Source organism: Dama dama, chromosome 22, assembly GCF_033118175.1.
Source record: "Dama dama isolate Ldn47 chromosome 22, ASM3311817v1, whole genome shotgun sequence".
NCBI lineage: Eukaryota > Metazoa > Chordata > Mammalia > Artiodactyla > Cervidae > Dama > Dama dama.
The window spans coordinates 31,836,191-31,860,254 of NC_083702.1; the positions used below are offsets into that span (position 1 = coordinate 31,836,191).

At 34.4% G+C, this 24,064-nt stretch overlaps 1 protein-coding gene across 2 annotated transcripts in view; it reads left to right on the plus strand.

The window, feature by feature from the left end:
• ETNK1 (ethanolamine kinase 1) overlaps positions 1-24,064 on the plus strand; it is a 53,804-nt gene that overhangs the window by 12,603 nt on the left and 17,137 nt on the right. Inside the window, exons 2-4 of one of the 2 annotated variants that reach the window (XM_061125132.1) lie at positions 323-582; positions 12,633-12,773; positions 17,434-17,576. In XM_061125132.1, the coding sequence (XP_060981115.1) occupies positions 323-582; positions 12,633-12,773; positions 17,434-17,576 (544 nt within the window). The remainder of the gene's footprint in view (positions 1-322; positions 583-12,632; positions 12,774-17,433; positions 17,577-24,064) is intronic. The other variant, XM_061125133.1, reaches the window with a different exon arrangement.

A 24,064-nucleotide genomic window follows, 5' to 3' on the forward strand; every position in this document is an offset into this window, starting at 1 on the left:
AACTTGTAAATGTTATCAAAGACTTTTTTATATCATATATTATGCTAGCAAGAAAGCGACTTTCCCTATCTTCAGAGATTTTCCAATCTTTTAGACATAGGAGAGAGAAAGAGTGTGTGTGTTGTACCACACAATATATTAAACAGCAGCATTCCATTTTGTTTACATTTAGAATTAAAGTTATAGACATGTTGGGCAAAATTATATTAAAAAATTAAGTAGATATTTTCTTTCAATTAGTATTTAATGTTTTTCAAGTTATCTCCTAATCCTTCCTTAACAGCGAATACTTGTTTTTCCCTTTTTTTTTCTTTTGGGGCAGCTTTTCACTGATGGAATCACAAATAAACTTATTGGCTGTTATGTGGGTAACACAATGGAGGATGTCGTCCTGGTGCGAATTTATGGCAATAAGACTGAGCTGTTAGTAGACCGCGATGAGGAAGTGAAGAGTTTCCGAGTGTTGCAGGCTCATGGCTGTGCACCGCAGCTCTACTGCACGTTCAACAATGGACTGTGCTATGAGTTCATACAGGGAGAAGCGCTGGATCCAAAGCATGTCTGCAACCCTGCCATTTTCAGGTACATTTCTTTTCCTAAATAATTTATCCTTTTGAAAAGTTAAGTGCACTATGGAAATGTTTTTTGAAACTGCCTTTTCTTTCTTTAAGCAACTATTTGGTTAATTTAGAAACTTTCTCTTGTTCGGGTTTTGTTTTGTTTTTGCTAGAGAAAAAGCATTCCTTTTTATCTGAATTCTCATAGTTAACTCTACAAAAGAAATAACAGTGAGAGGTTTTAGATTAGCTTGCTATAGAAGGTCAAGGTTTCTTGTTAATTTTTTAAAGTAGTGCTTGAATCAAAGCATTACACATTTCTTATTATTGTTTTGTCACTCAGTTGCTCATAGTTTCAGAGTTATTGCTCACTAAGATCCTTTTAATACTGTTAACACTTCTTTGTTACTCTTTAAACTTCTATATTTAATTCAGTGTATTGTCTTTTATAAGGAAATGCTGTAAACATTTTCTAAAATTGATAAAATTTTGTTTTCTGCTCTTGAAAACTGTAATAAATGGGCTTGATTTGAAAACTGCAAGTTCATTTATGGTTTAAATCTAAACTTCTCAGTTTGGTCCCAAGACTCTTTTACAGCTTTTAAAGTTTACTGGCGGGGGTGGGGGGGGTGGGAGGGAGGGGGGTGGGGGGTGGGGGAGATGGGAGGGAGGGAGGTGGGAGGGGGGATCAGGATGGGGAACACATGTAAATCCATGGCTGATTCATGTCAATGTATGGCAAAAACCACTACAATATTTGAAAGTAATTAGCCTCCAACTAATAAAAACAAATGGGAAAAAAACAAAACAAAACTCCTACAGCATTTTTAAGTGGTAAAGAATAATAAGCCAGATGCTGTCTATCATTACACTTTTTCTTTTATCATTTTTCATCTAGCATGAATGAAAGTATCCATGTAACTGATGTTTAAAATCAATATACAAGTGAATTGTGCTTTTTAAGTATCTCTGTAAATAAATACCCCAAAAGGTTAACAATTTAAAAAAAAAAGTTTACTGAGGACCTAAAGAGCTTTTGTTATTGTGAATTATATTTATCAATATTTACTATGTTAGACAATTCAGGTATGACCTAAATCAAATCCCATATGACCACACAGTGGATGTGAGAAATAGATTTAAGGGACTAGATCTGATAGACAGAGTGCCTGATGAACTATGGATGGAGGTTCGTGACATTGTACAGGAGACAGGAATCAAGGCCATCCCCAAGAAAAAGTAATGCAACAAAGCAAAATGGCTGTCTGAGGAGGGCTTACAAATAGCTGTGAAAAGAAGGGAAGCGTAAAGCAAAGGAGAAAAGGAAAAATATACCCATTTGAATGCAGAGTTCCAAAGAATAGCAAGGAGAGATAAGAAAACCTTCAGCGATCACAGCAAAGAAATAGAGGAAAACAATAGAATGGGAAAGACTAGAGATCTCTTCAAGAAAATTAGAGATACCAAGGGAACATTTCATGCAAAGATGGGCTCAATAAAGGACAGAAGTGGTATGGACCTAACAGAAGGAGAAAATATGAAGAAGAGATGGCAAGAATACACAGAAGAACTATACAAAAAAGATCTTCATTACCCAGATAATCATTATGCTGTGATCACTGACCGAGAGCCAGACATCCTGGAATGTAAAGTCAAGTGGGCCTTAGGAAGTATCACTACAAACAAAGCTAGTGGAGATGATGGAATACCAGTTGAGCTATTTCAAATCCTGAAAGATGATGCTGTGAAAGTGCTGCACTCAGTATGCCAGCAAATTTGGAAAACTCAGCAGTGGCCACAGGACTGGAAAAGGTCAGTTTTCATTCCAGTCCCCAAGAAAGGCAATCCCAAAGAATGCTCAAACTACCGCACAATTGCACTTATCTCACACGCCAATAAAGTAATGCTTAAAATTCTCCAAGCCAGGCTTCAGCAATACGTGAACTGTGAACTTCCAGATGTTCAAGCTGGTTTTAAAAAAGGCAGAGGAACCAGAGATCAAATTACTAACATCCGCTGGATCATCGAAAAGGCAAGAGAGTTCCAGAAAAACTTCTATTTCTGCTTTATTGACCATGCCAAAGCCTTTGACTGTGTGGATCACAATAAACTGTGGAAAATTCTGAAAGAGATGGGAGTACCAGACCACCTGACCTGCCTCTTCAGAAATCTGTATGCAGGTCAGGAAGCAACAGTTAGAACTGGACATGGAACAACAGACCGGTTCCAAATAGGGAAAGGAGTACATCAAGGCTGTATATTGTCACCCTGCTTCTTTAACTTATATATAGAGTACATCATGAGAAACGCTGGGCTGATGAAGCACAAGCTGGAATCACGATTGCTGGGAGAAATATCAATAACCTCAGATATGCAGATGATACCACCCTTATGGCAGAAAGTGAAGAAGAACTAAAGAGCCTCTTGATGAAAGTGAGAGGAGAGTGAAAAAGTTGGCTTAAAGCTCAACATTCAGAAAACTAAGATCATGGCATCTGGTCCCATCGCTTCATGGCAGATAGATGGGGAAACAGTAGAAACAGTGGCTGACTTTATTTTTCTGTGCTCCAAAATCACTGCAGATGGTGATTGCAGCCATGAAATTAAAAGATGCTTACTCCTTGGGAAAGTTATGACCAATCTAGAGAGCATATTAAAAAACAGAGACATTACTTTGCCAACAAAGGTCCATCTAGTCAAGGCTATGGTTTTTCCAGTAGTCATGTATTAATGGGAGAGTTGAACTATAAAGAAAACTGAGCGCCGAAGAATTGATGCTTTTGAGCTGTGGTGTTAGAGAAGACTCTTGAGAGTCCCTTGGACTGCAAGGAGATCCAACCAGTCCATTCTAAAGGAAATCAGTCCTGGGTGTTCATTGGAAGGACTGATACTGAAGCTGAAACTCTAATACTCTGGCCACCTGATGCGAAGAGCTGACTCATTTGAAAAGACCCTGACGCTAGGAAAGATTGAGGGCGGGAGGAGAAGGGGATGAGAGAGGATGAGATGGTTGGATGGCATCACAGACTCAGTGGACATGGGTCTGGGTGGACTCCAGGAGTTGGTGATGGAGAGGGAAGCCTCGTGTGCTGCAGTCCATGGAGTCAAAAAAGAGTCAGACACGACTGAGCTACTGAACTGAACTGAACTATGTTAGAAATTAAAACAAAGTGTTTAGAATGGAAGATTACCAACGTGCATATTCTTTTAGCTATCAGTCAACATGATGACAACATCACACCATTTCATGTAACTTCTCAAAATTGTACTCTCCACTCATTTAGAAGAGTAAAAAAGCTAAATAACACTTTACGAAAATAGTTTTAATCTCACAAACCTCCTGAAAGGGTCTTGAGCCATAGATCAAAGTCCACAGTATTCTCTTGCTTTTACTTCTTCAGACATAGCTACTCACCTGTATTATGATTATAATAAAGAGAATCTACTTTGGATATACTGGGCATTGGAATATATTTATATTTAATCTAATCTACGGGAGGAAAAGTAATTCAAACAGTCAGCTGCTGTCCTAGTAATTTACAGTCTGTGATAGACAATAGCCTTGGGGGAAAATAAGCTAAATAGTATACACAGAGGAGTAGAAAAGGTTTTAAAAAAAATAGAACTAATTTACTGTGGTATGGTTGGGAAATAAGCAGTGTTTAACTAAGATGATATTTGAATTGGACCTTAAAGGTGATGCAGAACATGGAGGAGTCTGAGGGAGATGACAGGTAAAGATGAATTACATCATGCTAATACTTAACTAGTAATGCAGCCTATGCAAGTTTATCATGGCCTTTTTTATTTGAATTTCTCTACAGAAGTCAAGTATTGCAGAAACCTTTATTTACTTACTTATTTTTTAAATTCTAAGGTGTTTAGGAGTTTTCTTACCTGGTATTTCTCTAAAATTTGCCTCTTGCTGGGAATACTGGCTGAAGTGTAATTAAAACCACTCAGCAACAGACATACAGGGAGAAGTGCAGTTTAAAGTGAGTTATTGCACATTTATCAATAAACATAACTAAAAAATACCAACTTCCAGTGCTGAGCCTATTGTAGTGGAACTGGTAAACTATGGGTTGCAAATAGAATTGGTAATGTTCTCTTTTGGAAATCAGTACAGCGATATATATAGTAAGTCATAAAAGAAAGTCATATGACTTGATTGTGTGATAACAAGTCATATTTGAATATAACAAAGGTACATTAGCACAAATAAATGTTATGTTACTGTTGAATGTTGTCTGAAGCATACAAAATGTCTGATGCAGCACTAAGAAAAAATCAGCTTACTAGTTGAACTGTGGCTACAATCAGGCAGCAATTTGTTTATGTAAAAAACTGAAAGGAGTTTTTAAGAAATAAATTCTGTTGGGAAGGTAGGATTGGGGATCTTTTTTTTCAATTTCAAAAAATGCCTGTTATTACAGTTTTTTAAAAGCTTCCAAGAAAGGAGCAACTAGTGAGTATTAGTGGGTATTTGAAGAAATTATCTGCAGCCTTGAGATTTTCAAACATTTGGCTTTATTGAGTATGGAATTTAAAGTAGCATTTGCCTTGATGTTAGTGCAGTAAAACCTTATCTTATTGAGACTAGATAGAAGAAGGACCATCTGTGATAGTGAAAGTAAGAAATCTTTATTTTTTATTACCGAGTTGTTTTTCCTGTTGTATATAAAATTTGCTAATAGAAAATAATTGAATTGTTCTAATCAAGTCTTTTTAAGAACTGTATTCTTTTTTATGACCGATTATGTTATTTAACATTTTTATTTTTAATTGCAATAAAACACATGTAACATAATTTGCCATCTTAATTTTTAAGTATGCAGTTGCATAGTGTTAAGTACATTCACATTGTTTTGCAAACAATCTCCACAATTCTTTTCGTCTTGCAAAACTAAAATTTTATATACAAAAGCAACAGCTTCCCTTTCTTCCCTACCGCCAGCCTTGGCACCTATACTACTTTTTGTATGAATTTGACTGCTCTGTATACCTTATATTAGTGTTACTTTTGTCTTTGACTGGCTTATTTCACTTAACGTAATGTCTTCATCCATGTTGTAGCATGTATCAGAGTTTCCTTCCTTTTTTAAGGCTGAATAATATTCCATTGTATGTGTAGGCTATGTTTTGTTTACTCACTAATTCGTGGATGAACATTTGGGTTATTACTACTTTTTTTGCTGTTATGTATAATGTTCTTATGAATGTGGGTGAGCAGATGCTTTTTTAGACCCTGTTTTCAGTTCTTTAGGATATATAATCAGAAGTAGAATTGCTCGATCATACAGTCATTCTATTTTTAATTTTTTTTGAAACTGCCGTACTGTTTTCCATAGCACCTATACCAGTTTACATTCTCACCAGCAGTGCACAGGGGTCCAGTTTTTCCAAGTCCTTGCTGACTCATTAGTAGTATTTTGATAGTAGCCATCCTGATTAAGGAGATGGTATCTCGTTGTGGTTTTGATCTCTATTTTCCTAATAGTTAGTCACATTTAGCATCTTTTCTTATGCCTGTTGGCCATTTGTGTATCTTCTTGGAGGAAATGTCAATTCAGGTCCTCTTCCAGTTTTCTTTTTTTTTCCTCCAGTTTTCTAATTGGATTATTTTTTGTTGTCAAGATGTAAGAGTACTTATATATTCTGAATATTAACCCCATATCATATATATGACTTACAAGTACTTTATTTTCTATGGGTTGCCTTTTTACTCTGTTGATTTTGCCCTTTGATGCACAGTTTTAAAATTTTAATGTACGTGGATTGTTTTGTTGATCACTAACAACCTCTGCAATTGTTGGAAGAGGTCATCAAGAGAATGTGACCACCAGTTGACCCCCTGGGCTGGACTCACACAATAGGAGGTTCCTCACCCCCTCCCCTGCCCTTGGAATGTGTACTCTGCTCACTGTTCCCCCAGTGGAAGCTATTTTGGAGGATGGATCCTTGAGAGAATGGGGTGATGTTGAGACTATCTGGATGGCATACATTGCTGAACCCCATTAAGACATGTATAAACTTCTAAGATTATGGCAGGCAGGTAGATCTATTTCTCCTGCAGCTACCCAAGACGAGCCTTATATGTAAGTTCTCTTGCTTATTTAACCTGCCACCTACCCGTGTGGGGGGAGAAAAAATGATGTATGTAGTCCAGTTTGTTTTTACTTTTGTCATCTGTGCTATTGGTGTCATATCCAGGAAATTGTTAGCAAGTCCAGCGTCATGAAGCTTTTCCCTTGTATTTTCTTCTAAAAGTTTTATAGTTTCAGCTCTTACATTTAGATTTTTGATCCACTTCAGGTTAATTTTTATGTATGATTTAAGGAAAGGATTAAGGAATTTCTGTCTTTTACATGTGGATATTCTGTTTTTCTAGCACCAGCTCTTGAGAAGACTCTCCTTTGCCATTGAATAGTCTTAGCATCCTTATTGAAAATTGCTCATAATCTGGGGGGTTTATTTTTGGGCTCTTTTCCATTAGTCTGTGTGTCTGGTGATATACTAGTACCACTCTATTTTGATAACTGTAGCTTTGTAATAAGTTTTGAAATCAGGAAATGTGAGACCTCTAACTTTATTCTTTTTTCTTTAACTTGTTTTTATCTGTCTGGGATTCCTTAAAATTACATTTGAATTTTGGGTTTTTTTTTCTTTTTTCTATTTAATGTAAAAATTGCTATTGGGATTTTGATAGGGATAGTATTGAATTTATAGATCACTTTGGGTAGTATTGACATTTTAGCAATTTAAGTCTTCCAGTCCACAAACAGGGATATCTTTCTATTTAATTCTGTATTTAATTTTTTTCAGCAACATTTTGTATAGAAATTTTTTCACCTTCTTGGATAAATTTATTTCTAAGCATTTTATTCTTTTTGATGCTATTGTAAATGGAGTTGTTTTGCTTAATCTCCTTTTTGAATTGTTCATTGATAATGTATAACTGCAACATATTTTATGTGTTGATTTTGTGTTCTGCAACTGTGTTGAATTCAGTTACAAGTGAAAACCATAAATTTTCCTAACAAAGCCATCCTTCACAAATTGCGTGGGTTTTTTTCAAGACCAGTTTATCAAAAATTTCGGACGAGTATGGAACTTATAAACATAGGACTTATTTAATTTTTAAAATCTCTTAGCAAAGTCTGGTTTTTAAGTATGTAGTTGCTGTGCTTGCAGTTTAACTATATTTGTTATTTCCACGAGGATATTTGTGTAATAGATTTTCTTCCTTTCCTTGTTAATTTTGCTACAGAGAAGATAGACCAGTAGTTCTAAGACCTGCAGAAGTTGGCTTGAATTCTAAATTTTGAGGGAAAAAAAAAGGCTTATTATACAAGTTATGTCTTGTCAAAGAACAGGCAGTGTTTCAAATGGATGGTTTCTTTGTCTTTCTGTAGCTCTGTTAATTTTGGCACAACTGGTATCATATGAGATTTTTTAAAAATCCAGGATAGATTTTAATCCACCTGAGAATAATTCTAATAGTGGTAGAATCCTGTGGTAAGTTTCTAAATGTACCCTGAATCTGTTACCAAGATGATGATTCTTATTCATCAAGTATCTATTAAGTACCTCCTCTTAGTGCTGAATGCTAAGAGAGAAGAATAAGGCATGGTCTTTGCCCCTTGTAGGATAACCTAGTGATAGTATTGATCAGTAGTATTAATAAAGCAATCTCAACTATACTGTTATTACTTGCTGCTGTTTTTTTAAAATTACATTGGAAAATACTATAAAACATTTAAATAATATTCTGAATATAGTTTTACCTGTTATATAAGCATGATGTTATCATTTAATATTAACATTGTCCTTTATATAATCAAATACTATTTTGACAGTGCACCTTTAGAAAGGACAAATACATCTATAATTTACTTTAGAAGATACTAATCATTAGCTTTTAAGTTTTGATATAACTTTGTTTGAAAATACTAATTTTGCTCTTGTATGTTGGTAATTAATAGTTTGTTTTCCATTTGAGTAGATATGTATCTCGTTATGCAACAGTATTTTTTAAATTTCATATAAAATAATTTTTATAATTTCATTTGTAATTTCAGAAATTTACTCAAAGGCGAAAATAGTTGCTGGTTTTTGATAAAAATCAGTATCATTTGGAAAACTTTGTCTCTTTTAGTCCATAGTTCATGTATATTTAATATTTCTATTATGACTAGTAGGAAATTGGTATGAGATGGGAAGTTAGTGTATAGGAGCCTTGTATATGAATATGAATGTGAAATTCCTGTTTTCATTATTGAACTTAAATCTCTAAACTGAGTAGATATTTATGTAAATTTTTTCTTTTATTCACAGACATCCCTTCTTAGATTTGAAGGAGAGCTTTTAAGATTATATGAGTAATTTGGCTTTCCTTGTAAGAACCCAGAGACTCAGAGAAATGCAGTGATTTGCTAATTCTGTGCAGTGTTAACTGCAGTATACTGTGATGGAAAGACCTTGGCCTTTGCATCACATAATCAGTTCAAATCCTGACCTAGCTCCAGTTAGCTACCTTTTTGCCTCAGAAGTCAAGATTCTCACAATTAGTAGGTGCTTTTTCTCGTAGCAGGTATTCATGTTCAACAGATTCTATTAACATGTAAGAGCCTCTTGGAGTTGTGGCCATTCTATTTACTGTATAATTGTCATTTCAGTCACTTGTAGCTGAATAACTTATATTTGGAGAACTTCTGAAACTACATTTTGTGGCTTTCAAATAAGAGTCTCATATAAACTCTCGGGTAAAACAATGAAAAATGACATTATTATTTATTTTTAAAACAGCAAATAAAAATTTGTTGGTATTAAGTTTCTATTCTAATATGTGACCCTTCTCTGGAATCATTGGTTTCATTTGTTGGGTAAACAGTTTTAGGTCATAATGTTCTGTTGATGTAGATTTCTCCTTGAGTTTTGTGTAACATGGATTACCTTTCTTCAGACCTCTTGTCCCAACTCCCCCGCTTAAAGTTTAAAACCAGTTTACATATACATATACGTGTGTGCAACATGTATATAAATATATATTTGTGTTTATTTGCTCTTTGTTTTAATTATTACTTGGTTTTTTTAATGAAGTTTCTTAGTGCTTAAAGTGCTATATGTTTATTTATGGCACTTTTATGGGCCTAGCTTTTTAATGCAAATACTGTATAAGAGATTGATAATAAAAATACATTTTTTATTCTATATTCTTATAGAATATGTTGTCTTAAGGTCATTCAAACAATAATTATTTATAAACAATGATTATTTGGTAATTTGAGAGGTATGAACCAAAACACACATACCTAAAAAGATCACAGATTTTAATATTTTGGTAATGCATTAGGATTCTTTTTTTTTTTTTCATCAAAATACGATTTATTCTTCACATGGTTGCATACTTAGTTTTATTCTCAAATCAGCACAATTTTCCATTTTAGACAAGGATGCAGCGCCTTAAAGGCAAAAGATATTCTCAGATAAGATACCTTTTGCCTCTCCTTTTAAATAACATCAGCATCTGTAGATAGAACTGTAACTTAATCATCTAAATAAAGGCCAAAAGCAAATATTACTCAGTTACAGTGAAACCTCATCATACTTATTTTTCAGAATAGAAAACAGTAGAAGGAGAAAAATATTGAATGTGTCAGACATGACACTTGCAGCATCTTTAGGCTGGATGTGATCTACATGTAATCTTTAAGCTTCAGAGTAACAATATTAGGAGGTTTCTCTTTAAAAATTAGGTAGGTTAAAGAACAGCATTACAAATACTTCGTTACTCATTTTTAATTCAATAGTAAAATCCAGTAGTGCTCTGAAGACAAGAGAAACTGACCAATTTCTGTGTCTGAATTCAAGAGAGAATCAATAGGGAAACAGCAAATTCAGTTATAGCATTGTGCATCAAAGACAGATCTGTGAGGGCTGTGTCCCATAGACCTCATTTTGTTGCTTCAAGTACTGTCAGACCAGTAACAATTTTCTGCTTCCTACAAGCATTGAGCATTACCCCCACTGTGAACTATTGTTCAGATCATCGAACATCAAAATAGATGTGGTCAGCTGAATTATAATCATCTAAATGGAAAGATGACTATTAGTCTATCTGTTGGTTCTTTAACGCTATGTTCTTTCAAACAAAGCATCGAATATTTCTTGTAGTAGAACTGGAACTCATTTGCAGTCACGCCTAAACACTTCTGAGCTGCATCAGGACTCTTATTGAGAATAATAATTTGGCTCAAAGAAGAAGGAATTTGTTGGTGTCTGTATCTGAGAATACAAGTTCAAGCATGGGTGGATCCAGGGGCTCTAATAGTGTCTGTCATTAGGAGTGTCGCTGTCTATTTTATTGTATGTTAGCTTTTTTTTCTGGCAGACTTTTCTGAAGAGTGACAATTATAATTACTAGCAGTTGCAGACTTATCTAATCAATTTGCACAGTGTGCGTGTGTGTGTGGTGGTGGTGGGGGTGTTCCTCTTTTTCTGATGGCTTCACCCAAAGTCAGTAGCTTCAGTAGAAGTCTTGGGATCAAATCCTTTTAGCCTGGGCTTGAGTAATATGCCCTGAACCAATCACTCTGGCCTGCAGGTTGGAGTGCTCTGGGCAAGTCTGTGTCATCTCTTCACTCCTGAAGTTAGTGGTACAACTGGGATAGGGGGTTAGGATGGCGATCAGCTCTGAAGGAACCACATGAACTAAAAGTGAGAGGGATAGAAGTTTTTCCGAAGGAAAATCAGGAATCTTATTAAAAACTAAGTAGATAAGAATATTCACTGTAGTGTGAAAACATAGTAAAACTGTTATTTTATCACAGATTGGTGAACAATAACTACAATACTGGTTTCCCTGTGTGCTTAAAGTGATTTTTGCGTATCCAAGTCATCTGATAAGCTTTTAAAATACCTTGATGCTGCAGCTGCACCCCAAACCATTTAATTTCTGGGGTAATACCCAGGCCTTTCTTTTCTTTTTTTTTTAAGTTTCCAAAGATCGATTTTAGTACATAGGCCAGCTAATGTTTGTTAACATAAGATATAGAAATTAAGTCATAGAACCTGTTTATCTGCCCACTTACCTTTTTACCTTAGTCTCTTTTGCCCTTTAACCTCAGTGACTTCAAAAGCATAATTGGAAGTTAAGTCAGTACTTTTCAAATTACACAGTGAATTGGAATCACCTGGAAATCTTGTTTAAAATGCAGAGTGCTAGGGCCTACCCCTAGAGTTTGTGATTCCGTAGATGCAGGGTAGAACTTCAGAAATTCCTTGGTGGTGCTGTATGGTAAGTCCTAGGACTTTACTTTGAGGGATGTTACATTAGATTGTAATGTTGAAGATTTGCCAGTTTTAAGTTCTTTTTTTGTAGATTATTGTTAAGTCACTTTTCTACCTACTATTCTATGGACTGGATGTTAATTTAGTTCTTATTTCTAATGTAGTATGCTTATTCCTCTATTAGCATTTGCTGTACTAGGTTAGGTTCTACAGATAAAAAGATAGTGTGGACACAAATACACACAGCTTCAAATTATTTTGTCATTATATCAAGATTGATTGACATCATAAAATCCTAACATTTGTTCAGAGAATTTGTTAACACACTTACAGAAATTAACTCATAGAACCTTTTTATCTGTCCATTTACCTTTTAGTCCTCTTTGCCCTTTAACTTCAGTGACTTCAAAGGCTCAAAATTAAAATGACTCAGTGTAGTTTAAATGCATCGGTAATTAATGTCTAATATGTGCCTTGAAATCATTTATAGTTGTGTATTCTTCTGTTGGTTGCAGACATTGTATAATCAAAGTAGGCTGCCACTCAATCCCTTTTGGACTATAATTGCTGTATTAATTTTAGATATTTCTTCCTACTTATGTTTTAAATGTTTACCCTTTCTAGTGAGAGTTGACTTGCCATATTATTTTGAATCTTATGTAAAGTGAAAAGAAATCATGTTATAAGATAAAGGCACCCTAATTATTTTAGTTTACCTTTGAGTAAATATGAACTGTATGGTGCATAACACTTTCCTTTTTATGCTGTTCTGTTTTTAAACAGGCTAATAGCTCGTCAGCTTGCTAAAATCCATGCTATTCATGCACACAATGGCTGGATTCCCAAATCTAACCTGTGGCTAAAGATGGGAAAATATTTCTCTCTCATTCCCACAGGATTTGCAGATGAAGACATTAATAAAAGGTAGAATTACTTTTTTCATTTGAAATTATGTTTTACATTGTTTTGCTATATATATATATAGGGTTTCAAAGATAACTGTAAGGTATATAAAGTCTGATTTTGTTTATCTCTTTGCACTTAAGTAAAATAAGCATTAATTCATTTGACTCTCAGAAGGCACTACAGAAATCTGCTTGTCTTCCCCAGTTGGCTCAAAAGAAAAATCAGTCCCTATAAAAGTGGGGAAGTGGGGAGCCAAGAAACAAATATAGAACATTTATTTGGCAGTAAACATAAAGGTTACTGTTATTGGGTATATTTTTCATAGTGTGACTTGACCATAGAGACCTTTTTAAAGTAATTCTTTCTGTCCAAAGGAAAGCTGCTTTGAATGGGCCTAGAGATCTACATTGGGGCAGTGTAGTCATATTGAAGTGTGAAAAGGTTTGGGTTGTCTTAGTTTATTGTGACTTTTAAAGTCTCATATAATGAGATTGAAAGTTCTTTTACTGGAGTCTCAGATTTTATAGGACTTCAGGTTCAGAGTAACTAAGATATTTCATTTCCTACATAGAAAAATGTGTAAATCAGAATTTAGATTCTAAATTATGTAAACAAGTTTTTTTCTTCCAGTTTTATCGAGATATAATTGACACACAGCACTGAATAAGTTTTAAGACATACAGCATAATGATTTGACTTACATATGTTTTGAAATTATTACTGCAGTTAAGTTTAGTGAACATCTGTAATCTCATAATAAACAAAGACATAGAAAAAAACTTTTTTTCCTTGTGATGAGAACTCTCAGGTTTTACTCTCTTTAACAACTTTCGTGTATAACATACAGCAGTGTTAGGGGGCCAGGCTGGCTCTCTGGTGGGCAGAACTGGGTCTGGGGTTGGTGGTTGTGGGGCTACAGATCCTCAGTCTAGTGTGGGCCTGCTGGTGGGCAGGGCCCAGGTTCTGGAGCTTCCTGGGCCTAGAGCTGGTCTGCTGCTGTTGGGTGGAGCCAGGGCCCAGCGTCTCTGGCTGCAGGGCCCTGGGGTTCCCCAGAGGGGGTGTCAGACCTCCAGTGGGCAGGGCTGGTTCAAGCATAGCTGGCTTTGGGGTCCAAGGTGTCCTGGAAGCTGGTATCAGCTTGCTGGTGGGTGGGCAAGATTCCTGGATGGCTCCCAAGGTGTCCTAAAACTTGATCAGCTAGAGTGGGGCTGCGTCCTGGTGCCCGTGAGCTAGAGGGAGGATTCCACAGTGGTGCTTGCCAGGACCAGTGTCCTGCTGGTAGAATGAGCTCCCAGAATGGCTGCTGCCGGTGCCTGTGAGCCCAAGGGCAGCTTCATTTGTCTCTTGCCTCTCCAGGAGGCTCTTGAGGATCAGCTGATGGGTGTGACCCAGGCTCCTTTCAGATTATGGCTTCTGCTCTGGATCCCAGAGTATATGGGATATTGTATGTGACCTTTAAGAGTGGAGTCTCTGCTTCCCACAGCCCTCTGATTCTCCTGAAAGTGTGCCCTTAAAAAGCCAAATGTTCTAGGAGCCAGCCTTCCCAGTGTATGATTCCTGGTTTAGGGAGCCAGATATGGGGCTTGTCTTCTTTCCATGTGGAGAACCTCTGCCATTGTAATTATCCTCGCATTTGTGGGTCGCCCACCCAGGGGGTGTGGGTCTTCACTATACTGCATCTCTGCCCCTTCTACTTGTCTTACTGTGGCTTCTCCATTCTACCTTTAAAAAATCTTTTGTGCTAGTCTTCTGGTCTTTTTCATCATTAGTACCTCTGTTGGTAGTTGTAATTTTGATGTGCCCGCTGGAGCAGGTGAGCTCAGTCTTCCTACTTACCATCTTGACTGCTCCTAAAAAAGAGAGGCACAGTCCTGCTGGGACCCTCTGAAATACTCTGTGACACATGCCTCTGAAACTACACCGAGCATGTTTTTACATAGTGTTATTAATACTAGTACAGAAATTGCAAATCTAACTTTGTCTTTATATCTAAAATGTACACGAAGATTTCCACTTTTGTATTCAGGAAGTCTTTAAGAACGACAGAGGTAAGCAGGACCTGTGGATTTTTTTTTTTCTTGTTTCGTTTTATTTTTTATAATTCATTAGGAAAAAATAACTATTGTGTTACAGTTGATTATTTTGAAAGATTAGTTTGACTCACTGTGTGTGCTTTGTTTGCACAGTTTGTCAGACTCTGAATGGACAGGGGTATTATACCCTGTAAACTGGGACAGACAGACATCTGAAAGTGTGTCCACGGTGCTGGATATTCAGAAAGTGATCACATGAAAACAAACAAACAAAAAATCCACCTGTGAAATAATGATTTTATTGAAAGATTTCAGGAAAAAAATCACTTTAAGATAATGACGATGGCAGTGGTGCAGTGTTGAGAGGCAGTATGATGTTGTGTGAATTAAGAGTACAGGACTCCGGAGCCAGACTGCAGGGATCAAGTCTCGGTTCTGCTGTGTAACCTTGGACAAATTACCTGTTTCCTTTTCTGTAAAGTGGAAATAACAAGAGTAGGATGTTTACGTTTTAGGGGTTTTGTGAGGATTGAGTCAATATATACACGTATCTTAGAACAGTGTTTGTGCGTGTAAGTGCTAAATAAATGTTAGCTGCTATTTTAAAAATTATTATTCAGAGGTTACTTTAAATTCTTGAGGTTAGTGATAAATCTGGAGATGCCTTATGGTAGATAGCAAAAGATCCTTGCCCCAGTAGAAAATACACAACTAAAATATTAAAAATAATTAATATTAAAAATATTTTTCATATTTCCTTTCATTCCTTTTTGTCTGTGCATGATTATGATTATGTTAATAATCCTTTGAGTCCTATTATTTCCATTCAACTCGGTACTTTTAAAATAAATTCTTGAATAATTACCCCATTTTAAAAAACACATATGCGGATCTCTATTGGAAGCTATGTGTAGAAGAGAATGCAGCAGTTGGGAGAACAGTGAATAGGCAGATTCATTAAAGTAAACCCTGATACAGACTGTTTATTGTATTGTAAAATGAAAGGGGTAATCTGAGAGACTGTATAGAGAAAGAGTGAAGAGAACTTGTCTTGAAGTTTCAGGGAAGAAGAGAAGGAGGAGCAGCAATTTTGTAAGCTACTATTTTGCAAAAATAGTAGCAGCACACTATTTTTGTTTCATTGTCTTTTTATTATTACAAATATGGCACAATAAATAGTACAGAAAAGAGTACAGGATAAAGAGCCATAATCGCCACTCCTTCTTGCCAAACTAACTCTCACCCCTTCCCAGTCTGACTACTGAGGCAATTCTCTGCAAAGATGAATATTCTGTGATTTGGTTATCATATGATAGTATCATAATCTTTATCTGATTGATAATTATCATATAATAATGAATTGATTTGTCAGCAATAGATAATATCTGCATGCGTGCATGCAAAGTTGCTTTAATCGGGTCTGTCTTTGTGACCCTTTAGACTGTAGCCCGCCAGGCTCCTCTGTTCGTGGGATTCTCCAGGCAGGAATACTGGAGTGGGCTGCCATTTCTTTCTCCAGGAGATCTTCCCAAGTCTCCTGCAGCTCTTGCACTGCAGGTGGATTCTTTACTGCTGAGCCACCTGGAAGTCCGAATAATATCTGTTGACTTTCAAATGTGACTTTAACTAATTTATACTACATTCACCCTTCCAGGCTTGAGATAGATGTTTTAGTTCTTTAATAGGCTATCTTTGTGACTTTAAATACTTAAACTTCTTTTTATTAAACTGTATGTCTTGGTTTCCCCATCTGTAAAATGGAGATAAATATAAAACATTGAGAAGAATAGTGTTAGTAAATGTTAGCTGTTAGGCATGTATATTCTTCCCTCGTCCTGTTTTGTACTGATCCACTTTTTACTTTTATGCCCTGAATTTTAGGTGTCTTGTTCAGTTTCTTTTTATTCATACTAAAGTTATTTATAATGAATTTTCTTTATTCTAATCTTAGAATAATTGGCCTGTTTTAATTCAGAAGTCTGCATTTAAATGGAAAGAACTTATTAAAAATAGATATTTTGGTATGTATCGAAATACCAAATTACTGTTGTCGTATACACCAGGAAGTAACAGTATTGTAGATCATTTATATTTCAAAGACAAACTAACTAAGAGAAAAAGAGATCAGATCTGTGGTTACCAAAAGTGGGGTGTGGGGAAGGGGGGATTGGATGAAAGTAGGCAAAAGCTTCAAACTTCCAGATATAAAATAAATAAGCACTAGGGCTGTAATATACAACATGGTAAAGTAACATTGCTGTGTTATATATGAAAGTTGTTGTATTGTTATAACAACTTTTGTTTTATTGTTACATTGTTAAATATGAAAGTTGTTAAGAACATGAGTTCTCATTACAAGAGAAAAATATTTCTTTTTATTTTGTATCTGTATGAGATGATAGATACTTAACTAACCTTATTGTAGTAATCATTTCATTATGTATGTAAGTCAAATTTTATTTTGTACACCTTGTATAATGCTGTGTGTGTCAATTATATCTTAAAACTGGAAGGAAAAAATTTAAGTTGTATATGACCAAAAAGAAAAAGAAAGGTTTTATTCCTTAGGGAAACTTAAAAAAACCTGTTGTCGTTAATATAAACAAGATGTAACTCTTTTTTTTTTTTTTTTTTTAAACTGAAAGGTTCTTAAGTGATATCCCAAGCTCTCAGATTCTTCAGGAAGAAATGACTTGGATGAAGAAGATTCTTTCCAACCTGGGCTCACCTGTTGTGCTTTGCCATAATGACCTGTTGTGTAAGAATATAATCTACAATGAGAAACAAGGTAGGTATCTGACTTTAGCAGTAAGTAAAGTTTTTTTTCTTTGTGTTTATAACAGTCTTTTGATCTTTGTATCAATCAATAAATTTAATTCAAATGTAAGGGTTAAAAACATGTATGAAGACTGAAGTGTTTTATTTTGGTTACAAAGTCATGGTAACTGTGCTATATTAGGAATATATATTTTCTGCATAGTTGTATAAAATATGTTTCTTAGAATTGGTTTATTAGAAATAGTTTTTGGTTTCTGTTAGAGTTTTAAGTGAAAAATGATGACATGACTGTTTATAAATTTAATTGTAAATATTTGGTAATTCATGGTTTGAAAATGCACCTGCTTGTAATGAGGGTTTTTGAAAAACCAACTGACATGGCACTGTTTTATAAATATAGAAATGTTCTGAGTGTTGGGGGCGGGGACAGCAGTATTAAAAACAAATGTGTCCAAGTTTCCTATTACCTGTTTATTTTACTGACTTGTTAGATATTTTGATGCTAAGAAAATAAGCCACAGATGGAGGAAATTTTGTTTGTAGTTGTTGAAATTTTATCTACTGAAGTAATAATCAAGACACTTTAGTAAATTGTCTTAACATTTTTTGAGGAGGACAGTGATACTTTTTGGTGAAATATTTTTGGGGATTGTTTTTATCTTGCTGTATTCAAATTCTCTTATGTTTTCATATTTAAGAAACACATGAATGTATAATATTGGATAAAGTGGTTTGAGGTTTGGTTGCTAAAATGGTAGATGCCCTTCAATATACTATGATGAAATTTAAAAGACACAATTTTGGTAGAAAGATTAGTGTTAATTCAAAAAGTTTGTTTGAAACTTTGAAGCTATTGCATTTTGTAGGAAACCAGTTTTGAAGATAAATATTACAGTTTGAAGATTATTTTGAATTACAAGTGTGCTTTTTGAAGATACTGAAGCCAAAGAATCCTGATTAAGTGGTCATATTATGTCAAATTACTATTTATGACCATTCTTATCAAATTATAAGTTGAGACCGTTCTAATGCAGAAGCTTGTAATATTTATAACTGACTTCAACTTGAAGAAAAACAAAGAACACTGTCAAGGATGGTAGACTGAAGCACATGTTTTCAAAAACATGCTTAAGTCCCTTTTATATTTGATATTTTAATCTGGATTAGAGAGTCTATTTAATAAAAATTTTGAGCTAACATCTCTATTTTGAATGTCCTGAAGTCTGTGGAATAATTTTTTTAAAAACTTCCAGTGTACCCTAAAACGTTAAGTACTTGACAGTGTCCTTTAATTTATTGTTATCTACTTATTACCTATAATTGTTACAGTATATTTGTACTACATTGTGTAATAGTAACCAAATCTCATTGCCATTTGTGAAACAAGAATATTAGTTATTCATTAAAGCGATGTTTTATCTTTTATTTTAAGTTCAGTGCAAGATCTAATAACACATTATATAATGGAATTTCAACTAAGGGCCTTCATCTTACATTTGAAGTGGACACTCAGCTTTATTTTTAACTGCAAGTTAATTAAGAGAATATGTTATTTCCTTTGGAATATAATTTTAACTTTTCACATTTTTATTTTATAAGTTTCTTTTGCATATTCATTTCACCAAACAAACTTAATTTATATCTAAAATAAAAGGGACCAAAAAAATCAGATTACTATGTCTTAGGTATAAAACATGAATTTTTGCTTTTTTATTTAACTCATTGGCTATCTAAACTACTGATTAGTGATATGAAAAGTTCTCCTATTTTCAAAGAAAATATTTATGCTTTATCCGGGCTTTAAAAGTTCAAACTTCTTGTCATTTTTTGTTTTACCAGGAGTTACCTAAATCATACTTTTGTGTCTAATTTTTCTTCCCTACATTGGAGAATAAAACTCACAGTTTAACAAGTATATAGTTTTTAGTTTGCCATTCGTCATAGGAGTCTATTACATACCATTTGTTTCTTGTCTTTGTGGTTATGTTTGTGTGTTAGTTATGAAAATATTCTGTTATGTTTTCTTACAATGTTTTTTTTTTCTTCTTATCAATGGTTTTATACTGTTCATTAGGAAGGCTACTTTGGACTTTGCGGCATCCATTAAAAAAATCAATTTCTATGTGATTAGTTGATACATAAAGCATTAAGAAAACATGGTTGGAATGTTGTTCAGGTAAAATCTGAAACTCATGGAAATGTGGCAAGAAGCTTATTTTTATTTTTTATTATCTTATTCTGCTATTATCTTACTTGTTTCGAATTACGAGCTAATGGTTTTGAAGTAATGTGCTTATGACATGTTATCTTTAGTTATAAGGAGAAGTAACTTGCCTCATGCTTTTAAAAAAGGTAAATTATATAAATTTAGTGAATTTAATAAGCAAAGAATATATGTATTTGAGCTGTAGCATAGCAGTAGTAGTTTTAATTGTACTGTCAGGAGGCTCACTGAAATTAGAAACATAGACTGCAGAGTTCTTTAACTTATTGCCTTGTAGCATCTGAAATCCCAAGTTTTAAGTCTTTCAGAATTAAAATGGTTTCTACATAGAATAAATGATTAAGCTACATATTATGTTCACAAATGTGTTTGATTTGTTATCACTTAAGTCGTTCATGTGATTTGAGCTCAGGGCTTCACCATTTTGTACCCACCTATTGATACGTAATAAAGTAATAAAACATAGTGTATTTCAGGAAACCCTTAATTTCTTGAAAGTACAAATTTTAAACTTCATGAATGTATATTGGATCATCTTGGTCTCTGCATGTACTTTTCAGCTATAATAACTTAGATTTTTATATAGTATAACTAGATTAAAAATCTCTTAAGTAACTCTTATCAGCAGATATATTACTCTTAAAAGAGTAATCAAACTGTTGAGTAACTTGAAAGAGAAGTCAAAAGGAATATAGATTTTGGAACCAAGCACTCTTGTGTGCAGATCCCTGCTCAATCACATATGGAAGTAGGTGGTATTAAGTCATTTTTATGTCTTCATTAAGTGTTTATATTTAATCCTTTACTGTCTGCACCAGAGTCACCTAGGATACTTGGGGAAAATGTAGGTATCTGGGCTCCATCCAAGACTGTCTGAACAAAAATTTTTATGGATGGGCTTAAGACTTTAGGAACTGCTGCTTATACTGTTGATAGTCTAGAAATTTTGTTTGCTCTGTTTGAGACTAGAGATAATAGCTACTCCAGATGGTTCCTGACAAGATTTTAGGTGAGGCATATAACATATATTGCACCAGACTAGGTACTTAACAGCTCTCAGTTGCAACTATTATACTGTGATAGAGTTGGCAAACTGTAAGGAGCTTTCTATAAGGAGCTATGTAGTACATACTTCAGACTTTTCATCCCATATTATAGTCTCTGTTTCCACTATTAAGCTCTGTGTTGTGGCACAAACACAGCCATATATTGTTAGGCACTGGGTTGAATTTGGCTTGAGAATACATTGTTTGCCAACCCCTGTATTATGTTCATAGGAGATGTATTATACAAAGTGTATCTGATTCTGAAAAAGTAAAAATGGTAACTGTAAGCCAGAAGGATTTATGGCTTAGTAGTATGAGATGACAATTCAGGTTGTCTTTAAATGCAATTTGCAGATTTTATCTTAACTAATTCGAGTGATTAATTTAAAGTTAAAAATGTATATATATATATATATATATATATATATATATATATGTATGTGTGTTGTACTTATTCATACGCACACAAACACAAACAGACTATGAGCACTCTCCAGTTTGTAGGCATTTTCACCTGCGAATGTTACAGGAACTGGTAGGCATCACAGAAGAAATCCTGCTTCTACCTGTTTTCATCATGTCAGTTGACAGGACTCAGGAATATGGGAGAAGAGTAAGCTTCCTTTCTGAAGTTGATGGTAGCTGTCAAGATTTTTGAAATGTTAGTCAGTGCCAGGAATTAGGTGGTTGGTAAGACAGCATCCCATTCCTTGGCTTCAGTGAAATGACATCTTAAAAAGGTAAGAAAAGTATACTTAATGACATGATGATAGAATTTGTTATATAATGATAAAACCAAAAGCAGTAACTTGCTCCAGAACTGTATGATAAGACTTATCAGTCTTCTTTTAAATTAATCAGCAATTAAAAAAGAATTTATACTAAGTGGAACAAATTTCAATATTGCTTATTAACTGCTTCAAATCTCATATTTTAGTTTCAACTAATCCTTTAACTGCTGACAGAAGTAATCACTAAAGCTTTTGAGTTTGTCGTCTCATGTCTTGATCCTCTGTCAGAATGTTTACTGGTGGCTGTTTTGTTTCTTCTTTTTCCCAATTCATAAAGTGAAATTTGCTCAGTTGTGTCCGACTCTTTGTGACCCCATGGACTATAGTGTCCATGGAATTCAGGCAAGAATACTGGAGTGGGTAGCCTTTCCTTTCTCCAGGGGATCTTCCCAACCCAGGGATCAAACCCAGGTCTCCTGCACTGCAGGTGGATTCTTTACCAGCTGAGCCACCATTCATAAAAACTTCATAAAAAGCTTAAGACCTAATATGTAACTTTAAATGGCTGTCATTGATTATTTTTTTCTGTCAGCAAATGCAGGAAGCTAATGTATAACTATTTAAGGAAACAAAGCTTTTTTGGGCAATTACAGAGTAAGCTAGGTTTGTTTTCAGAGTTTTAAACAATATAATTAGAAAATGGGTGAGTCACCATTTGTAGTCATTTGATTGACTCTAAAACTTACTTACTTTATTATTATTTCATGAAAAAGCATGGTGGTGGTTATTTTATTGATTTTTAACAAGAGGTTTTTTTTTGTTAGTTTTATTTTTAAATTAAAATTTGTTAGCATATATTTTCCAGGGTAGAATATTATGAAGTATAGCCTTAACCTTGTTTTACCTTGTAGTCTAAATCACTATTTAGCATAAAATAAAATATCCCTAAATCACATAATAAAAAACTTAAATGGACTGTAAAAACTAGTTACTAGTTTAGAATTTTTTCTTTACTCATACATTCACTTCCACTGTATGTTCAACCATATACTTGAGTAAGAATGTCAGAAATGCCATACTTTGTTCCTTAGTGTTTCATACTTATCTCCCCTGCTCCCATTTAAACATGTGTTATCACTGTGTCTGAGCATTCTCTGAAAAATCTCCATTTATTAATATTTCACTAGCATTTGACTACTTCCTGTGTGCTAGGGTTTGCTCTGTGGATTACATGAAGAAAGATGGAAGGGACCTGCTGCCCCTCCTACTGCCCCTCCAGGAAACGATGGAGGAGTCAGATAAGAAAACGGATGTTTATATTCAGAACGATGAGTGCTGGGGTGAAGGTGTACATGTCCAGGGTAAAGTTACTGGACTCCAGAGAAAGAAATGAAAGGAAACTTTCCCAGAATAGAGTACTTCCTTTTTCTGCCTAAGAGAGAAAACATTTTACCAATTTGAGTGTAATCGTGGTTACTCTTTCTCTCTTCTCTTCTTGCCTTACATAACATTGTAGAGCAAGTAGGGTGAAATGGAAACATTTTCAGGTTCTCATATTATTTTGCTTTTAATCCTTTTTTCCTTAACAACAAGTAAAGGAGTCCAAATGAATGCATCATGTGAATTATATAGCCTTCGTTAATTAACTTTTTTTGGTTTTAAAGTACTTTAAATATTGTCTAAACTGTACTGAGATTTGAACAATTTATTTAATTCAGTAAGAGTGGACTTCAGTTCCTGTGAAGTTAAAGAAACATAGTAATAAAAGAAAAAGTAGCTTTTGAAAAAACAAGATAGTCATGCCATATGAGCTATTAGTTATTAATAGTGATGTGGATGTTTCTCTAAATAATTTATTTTTAGAGAAATTTTAGAATTCAGAAGTTAAATTTGTAGAGGAAAAAAGTTCAGGGTACTTTTTTTTTTTCTTGTAGGAAAGCATTTTCCAGTAATTTGATTTTTCTGGCACCCAAAATAAGGAAAGCAGGCTTCTTTAATTCTACTTTGTTGCAGAAGATTAAATTTAAGGTTGAGTTCCACTTTGTTTGCAGTAGTTTGAAAAGAATAGTTAATGCAGATTAAAAAAAAATTTTTTTTTCCTTTTAAGCTTTGTGTCTTGTAAAATGTGAGTTTGCCAAATTTTCTTCATCTGCTACAGATTAGGTATGCCATTGTTGCTGCCATGTGGCGGCGCACCCGTGCTTCTTAAACGCACTGACTGGAGGTTTATCGCATCACTTGTTCACATGCACGGAGCCTGGTAACAGCCTCATCTGTATCTTGTTAGCTTCATTTTCTTATTTTTAAAATTTCATTATTTATAAACTCAACATAGCATTTAAAAATAAAGGCTAGTTTTAATGAATTAATGCTACTACAAAAAGTCATTGCTAAAATTTTCATACTGAAACAGATTTTAACTTTTGTTAAAATGATCTATGCTTTATTTAAATTGTATATACTCTATAAGCAGGCATGTTTTACCTGCTGTTTTATT